This window comes from Armigeres subalbatus, chromosome 3 (assembly GCF_024139115.2).
Source record: "Armigeres subalbatus isolate Guangzhou_Male chromosome 3, GZ_Asu_2, whole genome shotgun sequence".
NCBI classification, from domain to species: domain Eukaryota; kingdom Metazoa; phylum Arthropoda; class Insecta; order Diptera; family Culicidae; genus Armigeres; species Armigeres subalbatus.
Window position 1 is genome coordinate 383675784 of NC_085141.1, and position 24352 is coordinate 383700135.

The 24352-nt window shown below is 38.5% G+C and overlaps 1 protein-coding gene across 10 annotated transcripts in view; it reads right to left on the reverse strand.

The window, feature by feature from the left end:
• LOC134226680 (transcription factor AP-2-epsilon) overlaps positions 1-24352 on the reverse strand; it is a 223895-nt gene that overhangs the window by 37770 nt on the left and 161773 nt on the right. The window contains exons 1-2 of one of the 10 annotated variants that reach the window (XM_062707620.1): positions 19600-19811; positions 4793-5131 (exon numbers count right to left, since the gene is read on the reverse strand). The exons of 5 other annotated variants lie outside the window; for them this stretch is intronic. In XM_062707620.1, coding sequence (XP_062563604.1) covers positions 4793-4837 — 45 coding nt within the window. In that variant the 5' untranslated portion in view covers positions 4838-5131; positions 19600-19811. Of the gene's footprint in view, positions 1-4792; positions 5544-18278; positions 18389-19216; positions 19812-24352 lie in introns of those variants that run through there. 4 more of the 10 variants (XM_062707617.1, XM_062707618.1, XM_062707622.1 and 1 more) reach the window with 4 other exon arrangements.

Genomic DNA, 24352 nt, shown 5'->3' on the forward strand with positions numbered 1-24352 from the left:
TTTGGAGGAAACCTGTTGACAGCCTTATATGCCACTCCATGTGTGAATCCGGATGGCTCTGTTGCCGGATACACACCTGAAGAATTCATTCGTCAGTGCTGGCTGATGTCACAGCAATATCTGAAGCGGAAGTTGTTTTCAGATGCAACGAAAACGGCGAAACTACTCCTGCATGGGGTAAGGAGCATCCACAGGAATCGGATTTTGTACGGTTTGCTTTGTTCAACGACAAAGTTACTGCAAACCTTTTGCATAATTGGAATAAGATGGAAATTCACCTCCTTCTGCATGTTAACTCACTTTCCGTAAACAACAGAACTGTGTTTAAGTCAGTGAAGAATTTGCTTTTGCAACGATCTTGCCAAAAAACATCGTGTTAAGCATGGAATCAGTTGGCAAGCTCAAGACATAGCTTGGATGATGTGGGCTAATTCCGTTTAATCCGTTTAATCGACGAGGCCCCGCCAGCTCACTTGATCAAACTGTTTTCCGCCAGAGAACAGCCTGTGATTCGTTCCATAAAACGAAAATTTTCCTTGGCTCAAAGTGAAAATGCAGGCTACCATGATGAAAGAGTTTTTATTCGAAAAATGCATCGAAGCGTTAGAAATGTGAGATGCTGTGGGAGAATCATTTATTTCTGCAGCAGAGAATACGGTTCGAGCGGAGGAGACATGTTTTTCAGATCAACTAGCTACTCGATTTCGTGAACAAGATGATGTGGATCTTTACTGATGTCATTGAAGGTTTTACCTTCTTGGTTCATCATGGGGAAGATTTCAGTGGTTTACGTTGAAAAAAAAAATCGAATACACGTTTTTGAAGTTTTAATTCAATGAGGTGCATTATGCCCAACTGCTTCTCTGAAGTTTCAAGCTGTACTTAGAGATGTCGTAAAATCCCGATTAATCAATTAGTTACTAATCGATTACTCTTGATTCTTGTCGATTATTGAATCGATTAATCATTGTATAGTAATCGATTCAAAATTAATCGATTATCACAACGATGAATCGATTAATCGAAATAATCAATTAATTTTCGACATCCTTATGATGTCGTAAAATTCTGATTAATCGATTAGTAACTAATCGATTACTCACGATTCCTCTCGATTATTGAATCGATTAATCGTTGGGTAATAATCGATTCAAAATTAATCGATTATCACAACGATGAATCGATTAATCGAAGTAATCGATTAATTTGCGACATCTCTAGCTGTACTAGGTTTTTTCAAGCTGGATCGAATCGATCGATTTTTCTGGAATGTAACCAAACTTGCGGAACAGGTTTTCCATTGGATAGTTTGAGAACTGTTCCATGACTTCCGCTACTACTCATGGCAGGCACATTCTATGTAAATTTTTTAAGGTGCTGTTTATCTAGTCCAAAAACAAACTCGATTGGGTTGAAGAATGGACAGTAAGCTGGCAGAAAAGTCGCAATTATTCCCACTGATCGCAGATAGTAGATGATCATGCGGTCACAGTGGATTCGCGCGCCATCTTGTATCCAAACAGAATATTGCCCGGGATACGTGTCAACATCCGTAGAATTTGTTATGAACTTCAGACAGCAATCAAAAAATTTGCTTCGGTTGAACGTACCTTCCGAAATGAAAACTTCTTTCATCCCATTCTGAGCAATGGAACACTATAGCGAAACTTTTGGCTTCCGGACAGATTCTCCACGACAGATCAGGTGTTCTCCTAGTACTCCGTAGCCTCGGGTTCTCAACATTCCTCGCTTATCGAAGCTGACCTCGTCGAGAAAAATCAATTTGTGATAATCCCATTGAATGTTTTGCAGTTCTTCACAAAATCGCAGGACATCATCTGTATTGATTTGCACAGCTCTGTGCTCCAGAGCTTTGCATGAAAGATCTTCAAGGTGAAGCATTCTACAAATGGACGATGCGGATATTGCAATACAAAACGTTTTTTCGAACACTTCATTGGCTTCATCCATGTAAAATATACGGTCTCTTTTATAAAGCTCCACAAGCCATTGACGTTTTCCCGCTCCAAGTTGTTTGGCATCTCGAGCGTACTCCTTTCGGGAAAAACCTCCATTCGTTTGGAAATTAGTAATCCAGTTGGTGATTGGTGAGATATGTTTCCGGTAAAGCAACGCCAATTTGGTCTTCGACAGCCCCAGAAAGAAATAACCGTATAGAGCGTGATATTGTCTATCCGGAATAAATTTATACTGCTTTTTATACCGAAGTTGGATTTTTCTCCAGATACAGGCAACTTTCCCAACCTCGGAAGTAGTGCGCTGGATTCGCCAAAAGATGCGCTAAACAACATGTTGCAACGCATCAATTAGTTTGACAAATAAAACTTCGGAAGAAAGTTCGGTTCGGAAGTCCCGACTTCCGAATTCTAACTTGGTGCTATGCCGACAATAAATGGTATTAGGGCGCAAGTGATGTGCCTTTGAAAACACGAGTACTCTGAAGTTTGGATTCCGTAAGGAGTGCCCTTGCACTTAAAGGGGAACAAAAATTAGCAACCAGCCACTACATAAATCAGTATTTTTGAATGAGTGTTTGCGATATGTCTCGGTGTTGCACCACCACAATCACAATTGTTTGAAGAACGGAAAGAGACAGACACATCGCCGGTGGTAAATCATTCAGAAAGCTCTTTTTATCACCCAATTTTTCTTGAGCCTTAATATGGAGAATTTTTTTTCTATGGAGTAAGCATTGAGGGGACGAACGCTAAAACAGTATCAAAATGAGTAAAAAAAAATTTGGTTTTCCTCAAGATTTTATAAGGTAAATATCGGCAAATCTTTATAATAATATTAATATTTATTAATTATTAAGCCATTAACTGCCTATGGTCGTATATATGAAAAGTTCGCAGTTTCAGTTAAATTTGAATTATACCCAAATTTTTTTTCTAACCGCGCAAAAAAAACTGTGGGCCCATGATTTCATAGTTGACGTTACGATCACTGGTCTTTTGCATGCATATCGAATGATTTAAGGACAAACATCGCAAATTTTAAACATTTCAACCCGTAAATACTCAAATGGGGTTTGTAACATGCAACGTATCAATATTGCAGTGATTAAATTACCCTAATAAAAGCGTAAAATGTCAAATTCGCTGAAATTTTGAATGGTTGATAGGTCAACCTTAAGTCAGTTGCTTGAGTGAATTAAGAAATTTTGACAGAAAAAAAAATCTATATGCTGTACAGACGTGCAGAATGCGTTCTTATGTCTATCACTACAAATATGCGATCGAAGACAGTTTTTTATTTGACAGGTTTTAAGCCCAAGGCTGGCCACCTATATAAGACAGTTTACAAGAACAAACAAAATCCCTTCATTCAAGAGCCTTTGAACAAAATGAGTTCCGCTCCCTCATATAGTTTGCCCACAGATTCAATTAACTTGTTCTCCAATGTTGAGCTGTTGCGATAGAATGAAAGTATTGATATAGTGTCAAATTCAGCTATTATGAGTACATAAATTTTAATTAACAAATCCAACCAAGTCAGATGTTAGGCATAAATCTCAAAATAATTTCTGAATTATAAGTTTAATGTATTAATTTTTAGCGTTCGTTCTATTATCGACTTATGTGCAGTCTCAAGTTCAATTTCCAACATTGAATTAAAATCTAAGTATTAAGAAAAGTTCAATTCATTGGTTATGAAGTATCACAGAATTGATGCATTGTGAATTAATTAAATTAGTTACTAAGTATTCGACTTAACTTTCACTCAAGTTTAACGCAGTTAAGATACATACATCCGCAACTATTTCGCAACAACCTGATAGATATAACCACGCGTGTGTATAAATTATAGATAACTCCGTGCAACAAATTTTCGCAACGCAATCTGGCCACCTTTATAGGCCGCAATTTTATCGGCCATAAAATTAGCAACAGTGGGTTATGGCCACGCTTCTGGACAGTTCGCACGCACTGGTTTATTATCACTCTGTTCCTATATCTTAGAAACCGAACGGGAAGCTAGCTTTTACGAGCGATTTCACGGTTACTTTCATTGGAGTGTGAATGTTGGGTGTTCCTGTGGCTCTCAGCTGCTGTTTTTCAAACTTGATAATATTTCTGGCGTTTAATGATGATTTTTTTTTGCTGATCAATTTCAGGTTCTCTAAAACGTCATCAATTTATTAGAAAACTGAGACAGTTCGAAAACATATTCAAGGCCTTTCTACATTGGTTTAACGAATAAACATTATCTACCATGCGTCGAATAGAGATTCACTAAAGTTAAGCAGCATTGACAACTTACAATGCAAAGCAATTGACCTAAATTTGTCTATTTGGAAAACTACTCCCTAAGCACTATCTTTGATCAGAGATTTCTCCGGATGAATCGACCAATCGGTGGTGGATCAAATTGGTTCTTTTTGCAACCGTTCACTAATGCCTATGATTTCTGGTAGGAAAAATCGAACGGATGGGCCTTTTGTGACAATTTTGTGAAGTTTGCCGATAGCGATCGCTTTCGTAAGCTTCCATTCAACCGGTAAATTGGTGTCACCTGTCTGACGTGCGCGTAGTCTGTCCCGCTCACTTCCGGTCCATGTTCCACCGAAAAGGGCAGTCTTCCTGTGAGCATTATACTTCGCTTTTTTTTCTCTCCTCTTGGTCCCGAATTGACAACAACCAACCAACACCGCCAGTCGTGCCGGTTTTAATTAAAGTAATCATCTGACGCATGATAAATCCGTGGCGGCCAGCGGCCGCTGCGCGGGAAGTTGAAAATTTTACGAGATCAAACCCAACACAATAAATACCTGTACTTCGATAACGGATGACATGTCCACGTAAGCCAGTGCCATGCTGCCGACGGTTGCACTGCTTCGGCAGTGGTTGTAGAGATTGGAGAATTTAGCCAGGAACCGCGAAATTTGGTGAACTCTGTGCGAGAGTTGTCCACGTACGGACGCCGTTCGCGGTTGTTATGCGGTCGTTAATTTCAAATCACAACACCATCAATTTTGGGCACTGTCAACATTGTTTGTCTTATTATATTTTGGGCATTTCTTCGCTCGTTGATGCACCGCAATTGCGTTGAAAAGTGAAGTTTTTTTTTCTCGAAAAACTGTCACGCTGGTCGAGGACGGGACTGCTGGCTGACGGATGGATATTACGATCAATTAGCACTGTTTCTTCAATGGTCGGTTGGGTTGGGAAGCCGAGTGGAGCCATGGATGAAATTCAAAATTAAACGAAAGAAAGACATTGCTGTGCCATCGTTGAAGACGCGGTCGTCTCCCCGGTAGCGCTGATGTGATCATCATAATGATGTTTCGCGGAGATCGAGATGAGCGCGCGGGCTCGGAAGCCCAGAGTTGACGAGAACTCCGTTTTTAGACGCAGGGCAACAGAAGCGGAACGATATTAACAACTTATGGGGCACCGCTTTTATTGTGGCGTGGGAAATTTTATTTATCGATAGCGTTTTCTTGTCCGGTTGAAAGATGTCGCACAGCATCAACGGCGAAGGTGAAAACATAAGTTTGTTTACACTGCGCCAACGCGCGGTGGCAGGTTAATTACGGCGATTAGTGATAGTCATTTTTTGAACGGTGTTAGTGTTCGGTGAGATAATCTCTGGGTTTTTGTTTGTCTGGGTTGTTAAATGTGATCGTTTTTGACGACAGATGGTACAAAATATGCTCATGATTGATGTTGCACAAGTAACGGTGTGTAGCAATTTTCACTTTCCATTCTATTTGGCACGTCAACCAAAAAATCTATTTTTTGGGAATTCTGCAGCGTTTTTTTATGTGAGATTGCAAATTGTATAAGGGGTCTTTCACAAATTACGTAACGCTGAAGGGGGGGGGAGGGGGTCAAGCCGAGCGTTACGATCCATACAAAAACATTAAACCTTTCATACAAAAAGTGTTACGAGGGTGGGGGTCCAAAATCACCAAATTTAGCGTTACGTAATTTTAGAAAGAACCCTAATGAAGAAATTCGAACTAATGGAAGATTAGTCTATAAACATTTTCATATTTCCAAAATATTTCCAAACTGTGTTATCTGTTAGTTTATGTGAATTCCATTAGCATGTTGGCTTTATGCTCTCTATGCTCTATGCAGTTTTGTCGGCATTCTAATATGAATTTGTCAGCAAAATTTAGCCATCTGAATCAGATATATTGTTTGAAGTATCATCGAAAATTAGGTGAAATGTTACTGACTGAAGCTAAACATTTTAATCCTGTAATTGATGAAAACAAGGCTACTATATTTGACGAAGTTGAAAAATGTTTTGAAATATCTCAAAATTATCCAAATTGTTTTGTTCAAAATATTATTTTTGGGCAAAAATTCAGACTTTTTTCCTTGGGAGGCTTGTTTCCCCTTGTAATATCAAGATCCGAAATTGTATTGTTCTAGCATATGTTTATAATGAAATCATTGATTTAAACAAATGACTTATAATTTGTGACCTGTGTTCAAGATTTCTTGACCAATATTTAAAAAAAAATTACATTACATTACATTACGCACTTTCAAATATTGGTCTAGATTTACAATCAGATCAATTCGAGATCTTCAATGTGGCGATAACAGATCAGAATAACTTTTCGTCAAATTTATCAATGAGCCATAAATAGCTCAAAAAGGATAAAATTGCAGTTCAGTTTTATGATATTTCAACATTAAGATGTTATCTTAAAATGGAGATCACTAATTACTGTTATTATACTCGTTACCCATACCAAAATACGGCGAAAAAAATATATTAGTATCTCCGCTGGCTCCGCTTTGTTAAATTTGGAAAATTTGATGATAGGATCAACTCTTTTCAAATCCACAGATATCTTGAAAATGCGATCAACGCAAATTTTAAGAGTGCATGCGCAACCAAATTTAACGATAATACACGTCCACTACCAATCATCGTTAAAAAAATAGTGTCTCACATTCGAGAACATGCAATCATAAATTGTCAAACATCAGAGTATCCGTGAAAACCGCTTCAAAATTATTATTTTTTAATGAGATGTCATACATTGTATTAGGAAGAGATCTAAGTAAGCCTTGCGCGCGGTCGGCTGCTTTTCATTTTATGACAGCGGTTTTTTTCGTATGAAGTAGTTTAGTGAATATAAGGAAGTGGATTAATAAGGTGAGATTGTTTCAATAAGTATTTATCTATGTATGAAGTTACCTAAACTAAATACGTACTATTTGCTTATGGATCCATTATCCAATTGATAATGGTAGCATAAACAGGCGGGTTTTGTTTGTTTGAGACTTTATTTACGTGATTTTTCAATAGTAATATTAAGTTCATCACGGATAAACAGGCAGAGCTTATTGTAGGCAAAAGTGACCTTAAACTAGTGAGCATGAGCATGATTGACCGCCCACGGTTGCTACTCCGTTATTGCCAGGTCAGCTGTAATTACACAGAGAACCAACAGATGATGTTTGGGACTAACATCATCTTCAATGTGTAAGAACTGGTGACCAAAATTAGAGCAATACCAGCGCCGGCCGTGTCCGAATGCAGGTCAATTAGGGAATAGGTAGGAAATTGTTGACGTGATACTCGCTTTGATGGAAGCCGACGAGTCATCTGCACTTCCACGAGAAATCACTGGGATGTTGGATATATGGGGTAGGGAGTGTAGCAGGGGTCGTTTTGGTAAACGGTATGCCGGGTGTAACGTGTATTTTAATCGAGAATCAAACAAAAACACAATCGAACGCGCACTAATAAATTGTCTTACGGACGCACAATGCAGAACAACATGTTTTGATGATCGCGCGATCGTTCTGCGTAGTAAATGATAAACGATCGCCCCGCAGTTTTACTTGCTAATTGTTTTACCACCCGCACAACGCAGAACAGAATATTTCGATGATCGCGCGATCGTTCTGCATTCAAGAGTAAAAACGAACGGACACGCACTTCACAGAAAAAGTTTACCGAAAAAAAACAATGAGCACAAAGTTTCATTTTAAACTCTCACTTCTCTTATAAATAATATTAGGGAAAGGAAACACGACCGAACGCACACTCGTGTATCTACTATCAAAAAAAAACTTAAAAACTGTTGCATTCTCTTGTATGCCATTTTCTTCTATGAATCCAATATTTTTCTCTCTGAATAGACTCTGTTTGGACACATATAACCAACACTCACATGAATTTCAAGTATATTAGATTCATATAATGTCAAAGTCATCTTATGAGATTTATGGCTGATTTTGTCGTTCAAGCGTATGGATGAGCACCGCTCAATAGACAAGCAAATGCGAAGAAATCGGCCTTTAGAGATAAATACTTTGCAAATGAAATATAGAGCTTAATAATATGCGGCACTCAGCAATTGATATTTGTTCTGAATTTAACGTTTACCTCACCAGAAAAAAAATCAAGAAATGTGTAATAAATCGAATATTTGTAAGATATGGGAACATGAAATAGTTTAAGTGAGAAACAAATGTGGTAAATAGTCAATAATGCATATAAACTATTAAAAAAGAATAACGTATGTCAATATAATTTTAATCGGTTGTATAAAGTAATTAAGAGTTTGGCCGCACTGAGTTAGAATCAGAGGGATACAACAAAACAGACCCGGCAATATTTTTTTAAATAGATAGATCAAATGGCCCTGAAGGAAATATATATTTCTTTAAATGGGTAAACGACGATTAATGGCATGTTTTTTTATGTCTTCCCATGGCAAAGTAATTTATTAGTTTGATTATAGCGGGGTAGTGATCAAATTTAATAAGTTGAAATCATAAGTACAAGTATTGACACGTCCCTTTTGAATAAATAAATAAAAAAAAAATAAAGAATTTGAAGAATGAATTGTGAATGATTATCTAAGTACATATACAGTGTAGATACGTGTAAGCACGAATGAAGTTTAGACAGGGAACTCACCGAAAAGGTTGATATACAACAACCTCAAATTTGTTTAAAAACAATATGTTACTTCCCTGATTTGATGTATTGCTTTCGTCCTTCTGTCTGAATAACTGCGTTCTCCACCGCCCGCTGTCGTCCAGTTTTAATTTGCCATTGTAGGTATACTTTATTCACCATAAGCAATTCGCCAGATTTCAGACTTGACGTGTTTGTTGTTTGAAGATTTGTCAAACTTGATGGATTTGATTCAGCACGAGTACATCAATGTACTAATTCACAACTCACAGGACACAATATATTGAAAAACAAATAGTTATGCAATTTTCCGCCGATTGAATTGAAAATTAGCGAAAATATTCGTTAAAACTTGACAAGCAAAATTAGCTGCAGCCGATCACGGTCAATGCTTGCTGCGTTCTGTAGGCAAAAGTGACCTTAAACTAGTCATGAAATACCAGGCAGTCTGAAATGGGTCACTTGGAGCTGCAGTGGAGCTATCACTCTCTAACCCCCGGACTAAATCTGACTGTAAACCTATGTGTAGCAGACAGTTTTCTTCCATAACATCACCGCCAGACAGTGCGGGTTACTTTGTACGCACGCATTGTATTATGTATAAAAAAGTCCAAAAAAAAAAAAGAAAATATCAAGAAGGTATCTGACTTTCATTCGTACGTTCCGATTCAAATGAGTTCGAAAATGGTATTCCCGTTTTCGATCGAATGCTTTACGAATTCGATACGTATGCGAAAAAGTGTTGCCCTTTCAATTTACGAAGGAATTCCCGGAGAAATTTCAGGTGAAACTCTAAAGCAATTACAGAAAAAACTCCAGGAGGAACTTCAAGAGGATTTACTGGAGGAGCTTCCGAAGAAATTTCTGGATGAGGTTCTGGAGGAATATCGGAGGAATTCATGGAGGAAGCAACTGAAGAAATTTCTATAGGAACTCCAAGAGGAATTTTTTAAGTAACCTCCTGGAGGTATATCAGAAGGAACTTCTGGATGATTTCCCGTTGGAATTCCTGGAGAAATCCCCGAACTCAAGGATGGCCTCTTAGGCTACCTTACACCTCGGGAAAATTTTCTACCGGATTTGATTCCCGTGCATTTCGTGATTTTCACTTTCCGTGCCCATGTTCCGAAAACATCGCATATGGAAAAATGCATGGGGGAAAAATCCGCCGACCAAACTCCCGAGGTGTGAGGCTACCTTTAGGAGTAATTCTTGGAGGAATTTGAGCAGGATGAGCTTCCAGATAAATTCCTGCAGAAATTCCCGGAAGTTTTTTTTGTGGAATTCGTGGAGGTATTTCCACGTATAGGAATTCTTGGAGAAATGGAGAAACTCTTGAAGGGATTCCTTGGGAAACTTTAGAAGAAGTTCCTGGATGAACTCCCAGAGGATTTCTTGGATGACCTTCAGAAGAAATTGTTGGAGAAAATGCAACAGTCGCGGAGTAATTCTAGGACAAAGTTTTACGTAAGACCTTCATGGTAATAGAATCTGTGCATAATTCATTAATAAATGAATCTTGAATTAAAATATACGAGAATAGCCTATTGATTGATATTCCAAGAAAAAGCTCACAATGCAAGAAAACCATAAACGTAAAATACCAATTGCATAATGTTTAGTTATTTGAAAATCAGACTCAACCGGCCTCATCATCACTACAAACATATCCCAAACCAATAATCGCACTGAATGTGTCTACTGCGGCGCAAACTGGGAAACAAAACGATAAGTCAGGAAAAATCATTCAAAATTATTGCACGAAAAAAAGTTAGGCGTAAAAAGTATCAAAATAATAGATAGAAAAGTAGGAAAAACCGAAATTTTTCACATTTTGATAAAGACACTCTCAAGACATGAAAATTCGGGACCGCTTTGCGATTTGGGCGTAACTTATTTTGTAAACAAACATTATTTCATGGATTCAGCAGAATGCGAGCGATTTTCCCCAAAACTAGTTCCCCTATCTGATAGAGGATAGTGTCGAATACATACCGTGGCTTTCTCGGGAAATGCCTCCTGGAGCAGGAATTCGCCTTCCAATGTTTGTTTACAAAATAAGTTACGCCCAAATCGCAAAGCGGTCCCGAATTATCGAGCACGTTTATCAATTTCAGCCAAACACGTATGGTGTTGGTACACATTTGAACCGTTTGTTTGAGAAACTGCATATGTAACATTTTTGGGCAAAATGAGATTTTTATATATTCTGAAATCTGAATCCTCATCCAAAAATACGTATTTTGGCAAAAAATACGAAAAAAAAATTTTTGTTCAGAAATGTATGAAATTTTTTTCGTTTGTTTGAGAAACTACATATGTCCACGTACTTTGAAGAGCAATTGTGGAGTAATGCTTACATTTTTTGCACTGAAATTGCCCCAGGGTGATGAGTTTTGCCAAAAACTATTGATCTGTATCGAAGAAATCGAAAGATTCGGTGCAAATTTGTTCAAAAACAGTTTTTTGTTGTTTTCTCGAAATAGTGTAAAATGGACTTATGCAGTTTCTCAAACAAATTATTCATTTCTCTTCAACAGTTGTACCAAAATTAGCTTAAACTTTGCAACAGAACACAAAAAGTGATAAAAAACTCTGAAAAATGGCCATCAGAATGCATTTAATACTTCGTTTTTGATTTGTGATTCATGTTGTCTGCATTTACTGTAGATGCACCCCCCTGTAATTGTGAAACAATTCTTTGGGGGAAAATATTGATCAAGACACGGAAAAACCATTATGAAGCAACAACCATCTTCATCACGGCACGACCTGAAGGAGACTCCATCAGCGGAATAAATAATGCCTGCCAAAGCAAATTAATTTAAAAAAAATAAATGGCTTCATCGGCTTTTAACCGATAACATCAAAGAACTTACAGAAGGTTCATTATCTTCAATAAAGTATTTGGATATTGCGCAAGGTATAAAAAAAGCTTATTTTTGGATTTGCACAAGAAGCAGAAGATTTTCAGCTGCAATCAAGAGCAGTCGATTTCATGGTTTCCCAATTGAAGGAGACATTTATTGAGTCTACGTGTTCTAGGAACCATCAACTGCGGATCGATCGGTCTAAGTACGAGACACTGAAGACGGTCTCACAGTTGAGGTCGAATTACGCATCTGTAAAGATAACAAAACGTAGTGGAATTAAATGGAAAGTTCTAAACTAGACTTATGCAGTTGACTTCTGGACTGTCGTAATCTGGAAAAGTGACGTAACAGCCATTTTACAACATGCATGCAGGGATGGAATGCTCCTCAGAGCGAATCAGGAGAAGAAAAAAAAATGCTCACTGCTCTCGACACACGAATCTTTGCTCTTCTCTTTTGTACTTTTGCGTTTCTCTCTTTTTCGGGTAGCTCCGAAATTATTTATTTCTCAATGATAACTAAATGGCTTGACTCAATGAGGTGAGGAAAAAGTCTCTCGAAGGACGGAATTGGTGGTGGCGAATAAATTTATGATAAGGGGCCGTACACTAATTACGTAAGCATTTTTTCTGGGTTTTTCAACCCCCCCTCCCCCCATGTAAGATTTTTCTCATACAAATCATTTTTTATTTATATGGAACATAAGACAATGGCAGACCCCCCCTCCCCCCATAAGTGCTTACGTAATTAGTGTACGACCCCTAATTAATTGGCTAAACTAACGGTAGCCAGTAGGTTATTGTATTTTATCGTGTTTGTTTAGAAAACAATTCAATCACTGTCATAATGCGTGTTTAGAACTGTTCCATTTAATTTTACACGTTGAAGACATTACCTTAAAAGAGCTTAATAATTTTCATTCAAAATTGAAGCAGTCGAACAAATGTTGTATTAATCGGTCAAAACGGTATACACTGGAGTCGATTTTCATGCGGTTTAATATGAGATTTCCTTTTTATGCGGATTTTGGATCTCACGCGTTTTAACGCGTTTACACAATATTTTGGTGCCTTTATGCCACTACGATCAAGGAATCGCTCCCTGGTCCTTCCCTTTTCATCTTCTTCAATCATCATCATCATCATCATCATCATCATCATCATCTATCTATCTATCTATACATATAAAAATGAGTTTGCTTTTCCTTTGAGTCATTATAACGGGTTGGCCGATTTGCAAGATTTACTCACCAATCGAATCGTTTTGGGCTCTTCTGTGTTTATGTATATTAAAAAAATAGAACAATTTGCTGGGGAAAGTTGAGAAGATGTATTAATGCAACAGTTTTATGAGTTCTGAAGAAAGCCATCAAGCTCGAATTGAAATGGATCTAGAGTGCGACGCCTCAATCAATTAAATGATTGACAGATCAAAAATAAAACCCAAGCAAGATCAGACAGGTTCGCTTAGTAGAAGATAATTTCGTCAATAGTCTCTTTGCATTTCAAATTGTAATTACTATCCAGATAAATGTAGAATTGGCTACATCAAGCTGCCTGTTGCTTAGAAGCAGTAAATAATTAATGTAAAGATAGAATGTGTGCAATTCGACATCGCGCATATTTGTCACCCATCATGTTTGCACTGCTGCACTCGCGAGGAATGTGGGATCAACTGCCCGCGAATGTGTATACTAACGATGACTGATAGGATCTGTCATTTGACACATGCATGCTAGGCCTGTTCATGATAATAGGCCTGTCCAATGCCACACAGAATGGTGTTCATTTCTACCCGTTCATGGATGCTATACACGGTCCCTATTCTCATGCTGGTCTCATGAAGGTGCGAATGTGTGAGGCTGTTGTGCGGGTAGCGATGATATGACAGAAGTGTGCTTTCATTTCTCTGTACGTTCAGTTGGAAAGAACAACAAAAATGATGCTCCTCAAAGAGGCACATTGAGACAAACCGTTTCTCTCAAAGAGAGCCGCTCCTCATTTTTCCCACAATGAAGAGCATCTTTTTTTTATGTTTTGATCATACACGCTTAAAATCAATAACACAGAGATGTGTTTGCATCACACAAAACGGACCTAATGTGGAACATCCCCTAGATGAGCGACAGTTACACAGGCACAAAAAAGCCTCGTACGGTCGTGATAACGGTCCTTTTCAACATGTAAACGTTTGTACAGATTCCTTGTTTCATGAGGAACCAAATACTGTTGAAAATATTTAAATCCTAGCTTCAATAAAACCACACGAGCTATTTTTGTGGCTGTGTAACTGTCGCTCATCTAGGGGATGTTCCGCATTAGGTCCGTTTTGTGTGATGCAAACACATCTCTGTGTTATTGATTTTAAGCGTGTATCCGTGATGTTTTGTTGCTCATTTTTGATGAACTTTTTTTGCTCATTGAGCTCATTGTGCGAGTAAATGCCAAGCCTGCATGCATGTTTTCCATTTTTCTGTTAAAGAGCTCGATGAGTAGTACTCGTTAACACTATTTTTGGAAAATGGCGTATACGTCACTTTTTCAGATTACGGCAGTGGAGGTTTCCGAGCCTTTTGTAAGGATGCTTCGAAGTCTCTTTAAAGAAGAATTCCGATCCTCTTTCGAGCCTTTTCAAAGTAGACGTCTAAGCCTCTTAAAAGCAGACTTCCAAGCCACTTGAAAGAAGGCTTCCCAGCCTCTAGAAAGGAGGATTCCGAGCCTCTTGAAAGAAGGCTTCCGAACTTCTTTAAAAAAAAGCTTCTTCCGGAGCTCTAGAAAGGAGGCTTCCCAGCCATTCGAAAGAAGGCTTCCGAGCCTCTTGAAAGATGGCTTGCGAGCCTCTTGAAAGGATGCTTCCGAGCCTCTCGAAAGGAGGCTTCCGAGCCTTTTAAAAGGAAGCTTTCGAGCCTCTTGAAAGAAGGCTTCCGAGCCTATTGAAAGGAGGCTTCCGGGCCTTTTTAAAGAAGGCGTCCTAGCCTCTTTAAAGAAGGCTTCCAAGTCTCTTGAAAGGAGGCTTCTTAGCTTCTTGAAGAAGGCTTCCGATCCTCTCAAAGGGAGGCTTTCGAGCCTCTAGGAAGGAGACTCCCCAGCCTTTCGAAAGATGGCTTCCGAGCCTCTCGAAAGGAGGCTTCCGATTCTCTTCGAAGGAAGCTTCCGAGCCTCTTGAAAGGAGACTTCCGAGCCTCTTGAAAGGAAGCATGAGGCTTTCGAGCCTCTTGAAAGGAGGTTTCCGAGCTCCTTAAAAGAAGATTTCCGAGCCTCTTGAAAGGAGGCTTCCGAGCCTCTTGAAAGGAGGCTTCCAAGCCTCTTGAAAGGAGGCTTCCAAACCTCTTGAAAGGAAGTTTCCAAGCCTCTTGAAAGGAGGTTTTCGTGCTTCTAAAAAGGAGGCTTCCGAGCCTCTTGAAAAGAGGCTTCCGAGCTTTCTGAAAGTGGTTCCGAGCCTCTTGAAATGAAGCTACCGAGCTTCTTGAAAGGAGGCTTCCAAGCCTCTTGAAAGGAAGCTTCCGAGCCTCTTCAAAGATGGCGAGCTCTTGAAAGGAGGCTTCCGATCCTCTCGAAAGGAGGCTTCCGAGCCTCTAGAAAGGAGACTTCCCAGCTTTCCGAAAGAAGGTTTCCGAGTCCCTTCAAAGGAAGCTTTCGAGCATTTTGAGAGGAGCCTTGAAGCTTCTTGAAAGGCGGATTCCTAGACCTTTGAGAGGAGGCTTCCCAGGCTCTTCAAAGGAGACTGCCAAGTCTCTTGAAAGGAGGTAGACGAACCTCTTGAAAGGATGCTTCCGAGCCTATATTGACAGGAGTTTCGGACCTCTTGAAAGGAAGCTTACGAGTTTTTGGAATAAGGTTCCAAGCCTTTTCCAATAAAGCTATTGAATTTTTCGGAAAAAAGCCTTCATGTCGCTCAAATTGAGGCTTCCAAATCTTTAGATTCTAGATTTTAGTCATCCAACCTTTTGTACTATGCTGATTGTAGTCGGCAGGATTCAATAGTTTTTGATTTTCTGATCGCCATGCATATTATGTACAGTTGTTTTGGAATCTAAAATTATACAATTATCAATTCTGTTTCAATAAGTTTTTATTAGTATTGTAATACATCCACCATTATGTATTTTGAGTAAAGGAACCCCCTGGAACCGGCAAAGGTACCCCCGGTTGAGAACCGCTGGTCTGCACGAAAGAATATCCGACGACAAGGATACGACGAAGATCTACGTGCCAATCGTTATCGGCATCATAAGAACTCATGAAGAAAAGAAGAAAATAGTGATCGGGTCGATTACTTTCCATTCTGCATCGAATGACAAAAGACCTAATTCCCAAAACTTATTGCCCTAGCTCGAAAATGGATTAAGCCAAGGCTCGGTTTGGTAGATATTACTCCGTAACACACTACGTAGTGATCTACCCTGCATTGTGGGAATCCGATCACCCGATGCAAAAGATTCGGTTTTAGAGCGTCTCAAGTTCCTTTGAAACGCGTAGAAGGTTACGATAAGGTGATCACATTGCCTCAAAGGGAGGTAACATGAAGAGCAAAGATTGACACGAGTAGTTCGATATCCATAAGGTTCGTTCGGAAATTTGCTAAGTGGGAAATTGATATTATGGTAGGTGACTTTGAAAAGGTGGAGGAAAACTACGTTGGGTTGAAGTTCAGTGGATCGCAGTCAGACACCACGGGTGGGACGCCCAAGTCTGTTGGAGCACTACGAGATTGAGATCTGGATAATACTTGTGAAGGACTAACGTGTGCTCGGAATCTCCAAAAGAAAGTAGCTGCATAGCTGTGGCGTAGATTTTCTTCATTTACCGCTTGAAAGTATGCAAGAATTATGCCTGGTAGGAGTAGTGTAGTATTCCACATTTTTATGTTTTCCAGGCTGCAGTGTTGCACCGCCTTGAAGAATAAATTCATTAAAACTTTCTGTGTAGAAGAGAAAATCTACTCGTTAATTTGCAATAGAACCAACCATCGTTCAAACGGCAAAAGTCGGACGACTGTCGGTGAGCCGGGTATGTAAGCAGAATGTCGAACAACATATTGATGAAAAATGATCTCGAAGGTGACTGGCGACGACGAGTTGGTAAGATGGGTAACGAGCACGGTGGATCAATAAGGTGGAAGATAATTGCCAGATTTTGTGGTTGACGACGTTAAGTTACAATGTTGATGAAATTCTGATAAACTTGAAATTTCTTGCTCTGATATCAGTTCGCATGGTAGGTCGCAGAATTTTAAAATAAATCGATATTATCAACATCGATGGTCCGATGATTCATTACAAAATGTTGGAAGATCTGCACGAAATAAAAAAATAAAAACTATTTTGTGATTTTGTTGAAAATTAAAAAAAATACGAGAAAGGCAAAAATTCCAACTGCACAAGCTTTATAAATTGAATTTCATTAAATGTACTAAAAAATGTTTATTTGCTTGTATTCCCAGTTGGTTTTTTACATGTCGTTGAATTTCTAATAGTTTGTGTTGTGTAAAATCTATTTGTTGAACAATCGTGACTATAGTTACCGTTAGATAGGTGAAACTTATGTAATTTTTTTTTTCTAATGGAATAACAATCCAAACTGTACCAGTTTTATGATTGTATTATTGTATTAAAGTAAAAAAACAAACTTTATAACAAATCAGTGAATGGCAAACATTGATTAACACTTATCCATTGCTTTGTTTGCAACAAGTTGCATTCGATGGAAAATATTATCCCGTAGATTTTTATTTAAAAGAGGAATAAATTGCAAAGTTTTATTTTTATTTTGGAACAATGAAGGGGAATCTACATTCATCAGTTCCTTGTAATAGAAAATTGAAGAAAAAGTATATAAATGTTTTCAATTTAATTCAGATAAATAATTATTTATGAAACGCTAGAGATGAGCCAGTCGTGGGCTAAAAATATCTTTAATAATAATACAAAAAAAAATGTTTATAAACAATGAATGTAAGCCAATTAAGTACATGTTTCGTGAGAGTTCTGTTATTGGCAGGGCATTTTTCCCATAGATCAAGTACTAATTCAGTCACAATACGATTTGACGCGAGATTAATTCTGTAAAAATCTTTATTTTTGCTGCAAAATTGCAATGTTTAAAAACCAAATATATTAGATGGTACCCTATGATACAGCAGAATTATAAAATTATTCGCGGAATTTCGCATTTATTAAAACGACGAAATACGAAACTCACTTATGACATATGATTAAAAAAGTGATGATCAATCGTTTAGTAATTCGATTTTTTTCTAGAATTTATGCAGCACATTTTGAAAGAAGTAAGGTGGAGGAACAAACGAAATTATTTTATTTCCTTAAAACATAATTCCAGTATCTCTTTCCAGTGCAGACTCTGACATTTTTTATTACACTAAAGTATTATTTCCATCGCAAACAAGCGATGTGAAAAGCAACGGAAAACAAACTCTCAATAAATTCCAGTCACAAAACATGGAAAAACAACTGTTGAAGCGACGAACCTTTTCAGACGTATTCACCTCAGAGCTACCCATTCCGGTACCACTTTGAACTATGAACGAATTGAAACTGACGAAGCCCGCTCATATTCTATGAACCCATCATTCTCTTCGTTTCTAAAACAAAAATCCCACCGCACTTCCGTCAAATTATTCGCATTTCCCAAATTGCTGAACGGTGTAAAAACGACTCCCATTAACTTTTGCGCGCTACCTGACCATGGCCGGCTACCGGTTGGTTGCACGGCCCGGGCTAGCACCCAATCAGCAGGTGCAAATTTTCGAAAACCGCATTAGAACCGCATTCCAGAGGGCGAGCGTGTGGTGACTAAGTTCGGACCCCACCACCAGAAAGCCCAATTGCGAAAAGTTGCCGCAGAAAATTGGTAATCTGCAGTCCAACCGGGGATAGTATCCATTTCGGCGGATACTTTTGTGAGCAGAGTCATGGATAGTAGCCGAAAAGAAGGGCAACCGACCGACTATAATCGTTTCCATTCAATTTCCGACCAGCAGACGAAAGAAACCAGAGCCCCTAAAAATCGACCCGATTGTGTCCGTTTTGTCCGTGTCCGCGCGCGTGGTCCATTGGTATTCGAGGGACACATGGTAAGGGGATGCGGTGTGTCCATATTTTGAGCAATTTCGTTTTTGAGTTCAGAATGAAGTTTTAGCGATATTCCATGAAATATGTTTTCGTTCCGTAGAAATTCGTCGAATTTTGTTATTGACATTTACAAAAATTAAATAGTTACGTACAAGTCATCATTTCATGATTTTTGTAATGTCAGTAATGGGCGTTGCTTTGAAATTCTGTCCAAAAGTAAGATCTGTTCATCTATCTATACCCTTATCGTATTGTAAATCTAATCTATTTCATCACTTTTTATCCCGCATTGACTCCACTCTTTTGGGCTTTCCTTTCCATACAACGACTATACCTAATACAGCATACACACTTTTTTTAAAACACGTGATGCAATGATGTAAAACACTATAACAACAGCCGACAATTTTCCGCCAAATCTTCATCGGCTCAAATTCGATAATCACTTTCAAACGGCATAATTATTTTTCAATTATCCGCAATCATTTCGTGCCACCGCGAGACACAACCGACCACGACGACGGCTTCTTGCAAGTTGATGCTGCACAGCCCGCACCTCATCAACGGTTCAGAGTCCTCGACATACACGCCAACGACGACGACAACGATTTGAATATTCACTTTCAGATTCGTTTTACGCAATCCTCACGGCATGACGACGGCGGCGATGGTCCTGAACCGAAACTGTCCGTTTTCACCTGGCACGAACTAAATTACCTTTGCCCCACGATAATAACAACAACTTCGCGGTTAACTGGTAGGTAAACGATGTGATGACTAGTGGCTACTAGCGCGGCCAGTGCGGAGGTCCTAATCTAAAACCGAAAACTACGACAACGACGACGCCACGCGACGCGTGTTTCTCTAATCAATCATAACGGTTGAAGTTTCTAGCGCAAACTGAGCATAAAATCGGTAGCGACGGCGGGTTTAGGTCCGCTCTATCCGTGGCCGCTGTTGCGTTTGTCCTCGCACGGTTGCGGGTTGTTGCTGAACGATGACGCGATGCGATGTCGGGTTGGGTGAGGTGAGGCTTTTTTTGGGTTCGCTCTTTCTTCTGGCGCGCGCGCTGCTTGCCATCAGGTACTGGGCAGGGGTTCTCATCGTTTTTGGCCTTTTTAGACAAAAGGGAAATTGCACATTCGTTATTTTCGGGGGAAAGTTATTCGAGTTTTTCTTGTAGAGTCATTGAAATTTCCACCGAACTACCCTTTTTTCAAATGCTCTTTGTTACAAATGCATTTAAAGAGATTTTTGATTGATTTTGGTACTCAGTCAAAAGAAGCAATTGGTCTGTTAGACATTCTCATATTTGCTCAAGCTCAAATTCAATTAAATTTTTATTAAAAATCAAATCTCTTTTCAATCCCAGTCCAAACCATTTCCAACATTAAGTCATATCCAACCTAATCCGTTCTAATAAAAATTAAAAATAAATTATAGTTAACTTTAATTCCAATTTCAAATGAAAATAAATTGATATCTAATAAAAGTCTGATTGAAATACAATTCAAATTTATTTAGCAAAGCAAATTCCATCTTAATGTAATTTAAATTCATGACATATTTAATTCGGATAAAGTTTAAATAGGAGGGAGTTTAAATATATTTCGATTGTAAATCCATTGCAAAAATGATTCAAGTCCTATCCACATTCAAACATATTCGAATCGAATCCAAATCTAATCCAAATCCAATCCAAATCCAATCCAAATTCAATCCAAATTCAATCCAAATTCAATCCAAATGCAATCCAAATCCAATTCAAATCTGATCCAAATCCAAATCCAATCCAAATCCAATCCAAATCACATCCAAATCCAATCCAAATCCAATCCAAATCCAATCCAAATCCAATCCAAATCCAATCCAAATCCAAATCCAATCCAAATCAATCCAAATCAATCCAAACCAATCCAAATCCATTCCAAATCCATTCCAAATCAATCCAAACCAATCAAACCAATCCAAATCAATCCAAACCAATCCAAATCAATCCAAACCAATCAAATCAATCCAAATCAATCAAATCAATCCAAATCCAATCCAAACCAATCCAAATCAATCCAAATCAATCCAAACCAATCCAAACCAATCCAAATCAATCAAATCAATCCAAACCAATCCAAATCCAATCAAATCCAATCCAAATCAATCAAATCAATCCAAACCAATCCAAACCAATCCAAATCAATCAAATCAATCAAATCCAATCCAAACCAATCCAAACCAATCCAAACCAATCCAAACCAATCCAAACCAATCCAAACCAATCCAAATCAATCCAAATCCAATCCAAATCAATCCAAACCAATCCAAACCAATCCAAACCAATCCAAACCAATCAAATCAATCCAAACCAATCCAAATCAATCCAAATCAATCCAAACCAATCCAAACCAATCAAACCAATCCAAACCAATCAAACCAATCCAAACCAATCCAAACCAATCAAACCAATCCAAACCAATCCAAACCAATCCAAACCAATCCAAACCAATCCAAACCAATCCAAACCAATCCAAATCCAATCCAAACCAATCAAACCAATCCAAACCAATCCAAACCAATCAAATCCAATCCAAACCAATCAAATCAATCCAAACCAATCAAACCAATCCAAACCAATCCAAACCAATCCAAACCAATCCAAACCAATCCAAATCCAATCAAATCCAATCCAAACCAATCCAAATCAATCCAAATCCAATCCAAACCAATCCAAACCAATCCAAACCAATCCAAACCAATCCAAACCAATCAAATCCAATCCAAACCAATCCAAACCAATCAAACCAATCCAAATCCAATCCAAATCAATCAAATCCAATCCAAACCAATCCAAACCAATCCAAATCCAATCAAACCAATCCAAACCAATCCAAATCCAATCAAATCAATCAATCCAATCAAATCAATCAAACCAATCCAAACCAATCCAAACCAATCCAAACCAATCAAATCCAATCCAAACCAATCCAAACCAATCCAAACCAATCCAAACCAATCCAAACCAATCAAACCAATCCAAACCAATCCAAATCCAATCCAAACCAATCCAAACCAATCAAATCCAAATCCAATCAATCAAATCCAATCCAAACCAATCAAACCAATCCAAACCAATCCAAACCAATCCAATCCAAATCCAATCAATCAAACCAATCCAAATCAATCAAATCCAATCCAAACCAATCCAAACCAATCCAAATCAATCAAACCAATCCAAACCAATCCAAACCAATCCAAACCAATCCAAATCCAATCCAAACCAATCAAACCAATCCAAACCAATCCAAACCAATCAAACCAATCCAAACCAATCAAATCAATCAAATCCAATCCAAACCAATCCAAACCAATCCAAATCAATCCAAATCAATCCAAATCCAATCCAAACCAATCAAACCAATCCAAACCAATCCAAATCAATCCAAATCAATCAAATCAATCAAACCAATCCAAATCAATCCAAACCAATCCAAATCAATCAAATCCAATCCAAACCAATCAAATCCAATCCAATCAAATCAATCAAATCAATCAAATCAATCCAAATCAATCAAATCAATCAAACCAATCCAAATCCAATCCAAATCCAATCCAAGTGCGCTGAAAACTGATCGTGATGAAAACCCCTGTCGTCGGCAGTTTTCCTCGCAGTGATTGTTTATGCTTTTGGGGTGTCCTCTCGGGAAGTAAAATTTCCGTATCGAGCAGTTGTAGAGCTATGCAGAGAGTCGACAGCATTTCACCACCCGGCGACGGCCCGGCTTCCAACCGGGAGGATTGCTCAAATCACCCGGAGAAGAAATATGACGCTCAGCATTCGAAATATGAGCGAACTGGGTGTTTTATAAACAAGATTTTTCAACTCGAGGGCTCTATCGAACGTCATTCATCTCCACGGAGCGATTGTGTCGCATTTGAAGACACTCGCCGGTTTGGGCGGGTATCAGATTAGTGAGGAGAGACCAAAAGGAAGACAGGATGCAAGAAACTGCTTCTCAGCTAAGCTGTGCTGATATTGAGTAAATAAGCGTGGAGGTGTCGATGGGCTTTACTGAGCTACACTTAAACATGTTGACGAGAGAGAAAAGTAAAGGAAGTGAAATTCTTGCTATGAGATATTGGTCTCTATAATAATGTACTTGAGATTATTCTGCATGTTTAGTTATGTTCATAACTCATTACAGATAAAGGTGCGAATGGTTTTTCGAACAAGACCAACAATAAGAAATAATTTCAATCAGCTTTCAACAGTTCGATATTCGACTTCCAGATTATGAATGAGATCGATTCATTCTCTCTACAGCTATAATCTGATATCTAAAATATATGAATTTGCAAAATATTTTTCTGGAAATTCCGATGCTAATTATTTATTTAATGAATAGAAAGGATATTCTCATCTGAACAATTTGTACTTCTATATTCGTTTATGAAAGTAAGTAGTTTTTGCATTTCAAAGGGCGTTTCGAAGAACATGAGGGAATTTGTATAATCATGCAGCGTATGTTACTCACTCGGATTGGACCGGAAAAGCAGCGTAACCACGACACAAAATTGTTGTAATTTTTCTCTCGAAACTGTCTCGGAAAGAATGGAAGACATTTCGCTGTATGTTGGCAAAGTCAGTTTATCGACTGACACTGAACGATTTAATTTATGCAAAAATCATGCTTTTCTTTCGGTCATTTTGGGGTTTGGGCGTTCGTACGCAGGGTATGACATGATGACGATTTATAATTTTGCGAGGATATGTGATCTTTCCGGCATATGAAGGGTTGATGAATCAGTGTTGAAAGTTGATGCTACCACATTGATCGTTGGCTTGCAGGTTTTTAGTATTTAGGAATCTTGTATTTGTCAACTTTTTGAATGTATGCATTTTGTTTTATAGAAGTTAATAGTTAAGTCTCGAATAAAACGATTTGATTCCAGACTCGAAGTCGTCTCATTGGAATAACTCATTAGTAGGTACTCACGATACGAACCGATCTTCTAGGTGGATAAATCAAGGCAGGAATTTTCTCGTTCTTTAATTGCCCAGATCGCGTTCGCTGGATGGCCCAACTTGACGGCATTGGCTGCCAAGTCGAGAAGAGTGGACCGGCCACCACGGCCTGCCATTGATGAATGGGAATATAATTGGAGGGTGAATGGGCCTTTCGGTCGTTTGTTCACGAAGCGATGCGGTCGCTTAAACACACTCCGCTCAGGTAAAAATCCCAACCACATGAGGTTGAACTTTCTCCGGGAATTTTTGGAAAAATGGTAGGCAAATATTTTGATTGTTGTACGAACACGTGTTCTCGAGTCACACGCAATTGCAATTATGCGACTGTCCATATTTGGATCAAATTAGTTCAGGTAATTTGGTGTGATTTTACTTGCATACAAGTTTAAAACCCTCCTCGAGAATGGACGTTGTGTTAGGGATACGACCCCTTCTATCGGATCAATATGT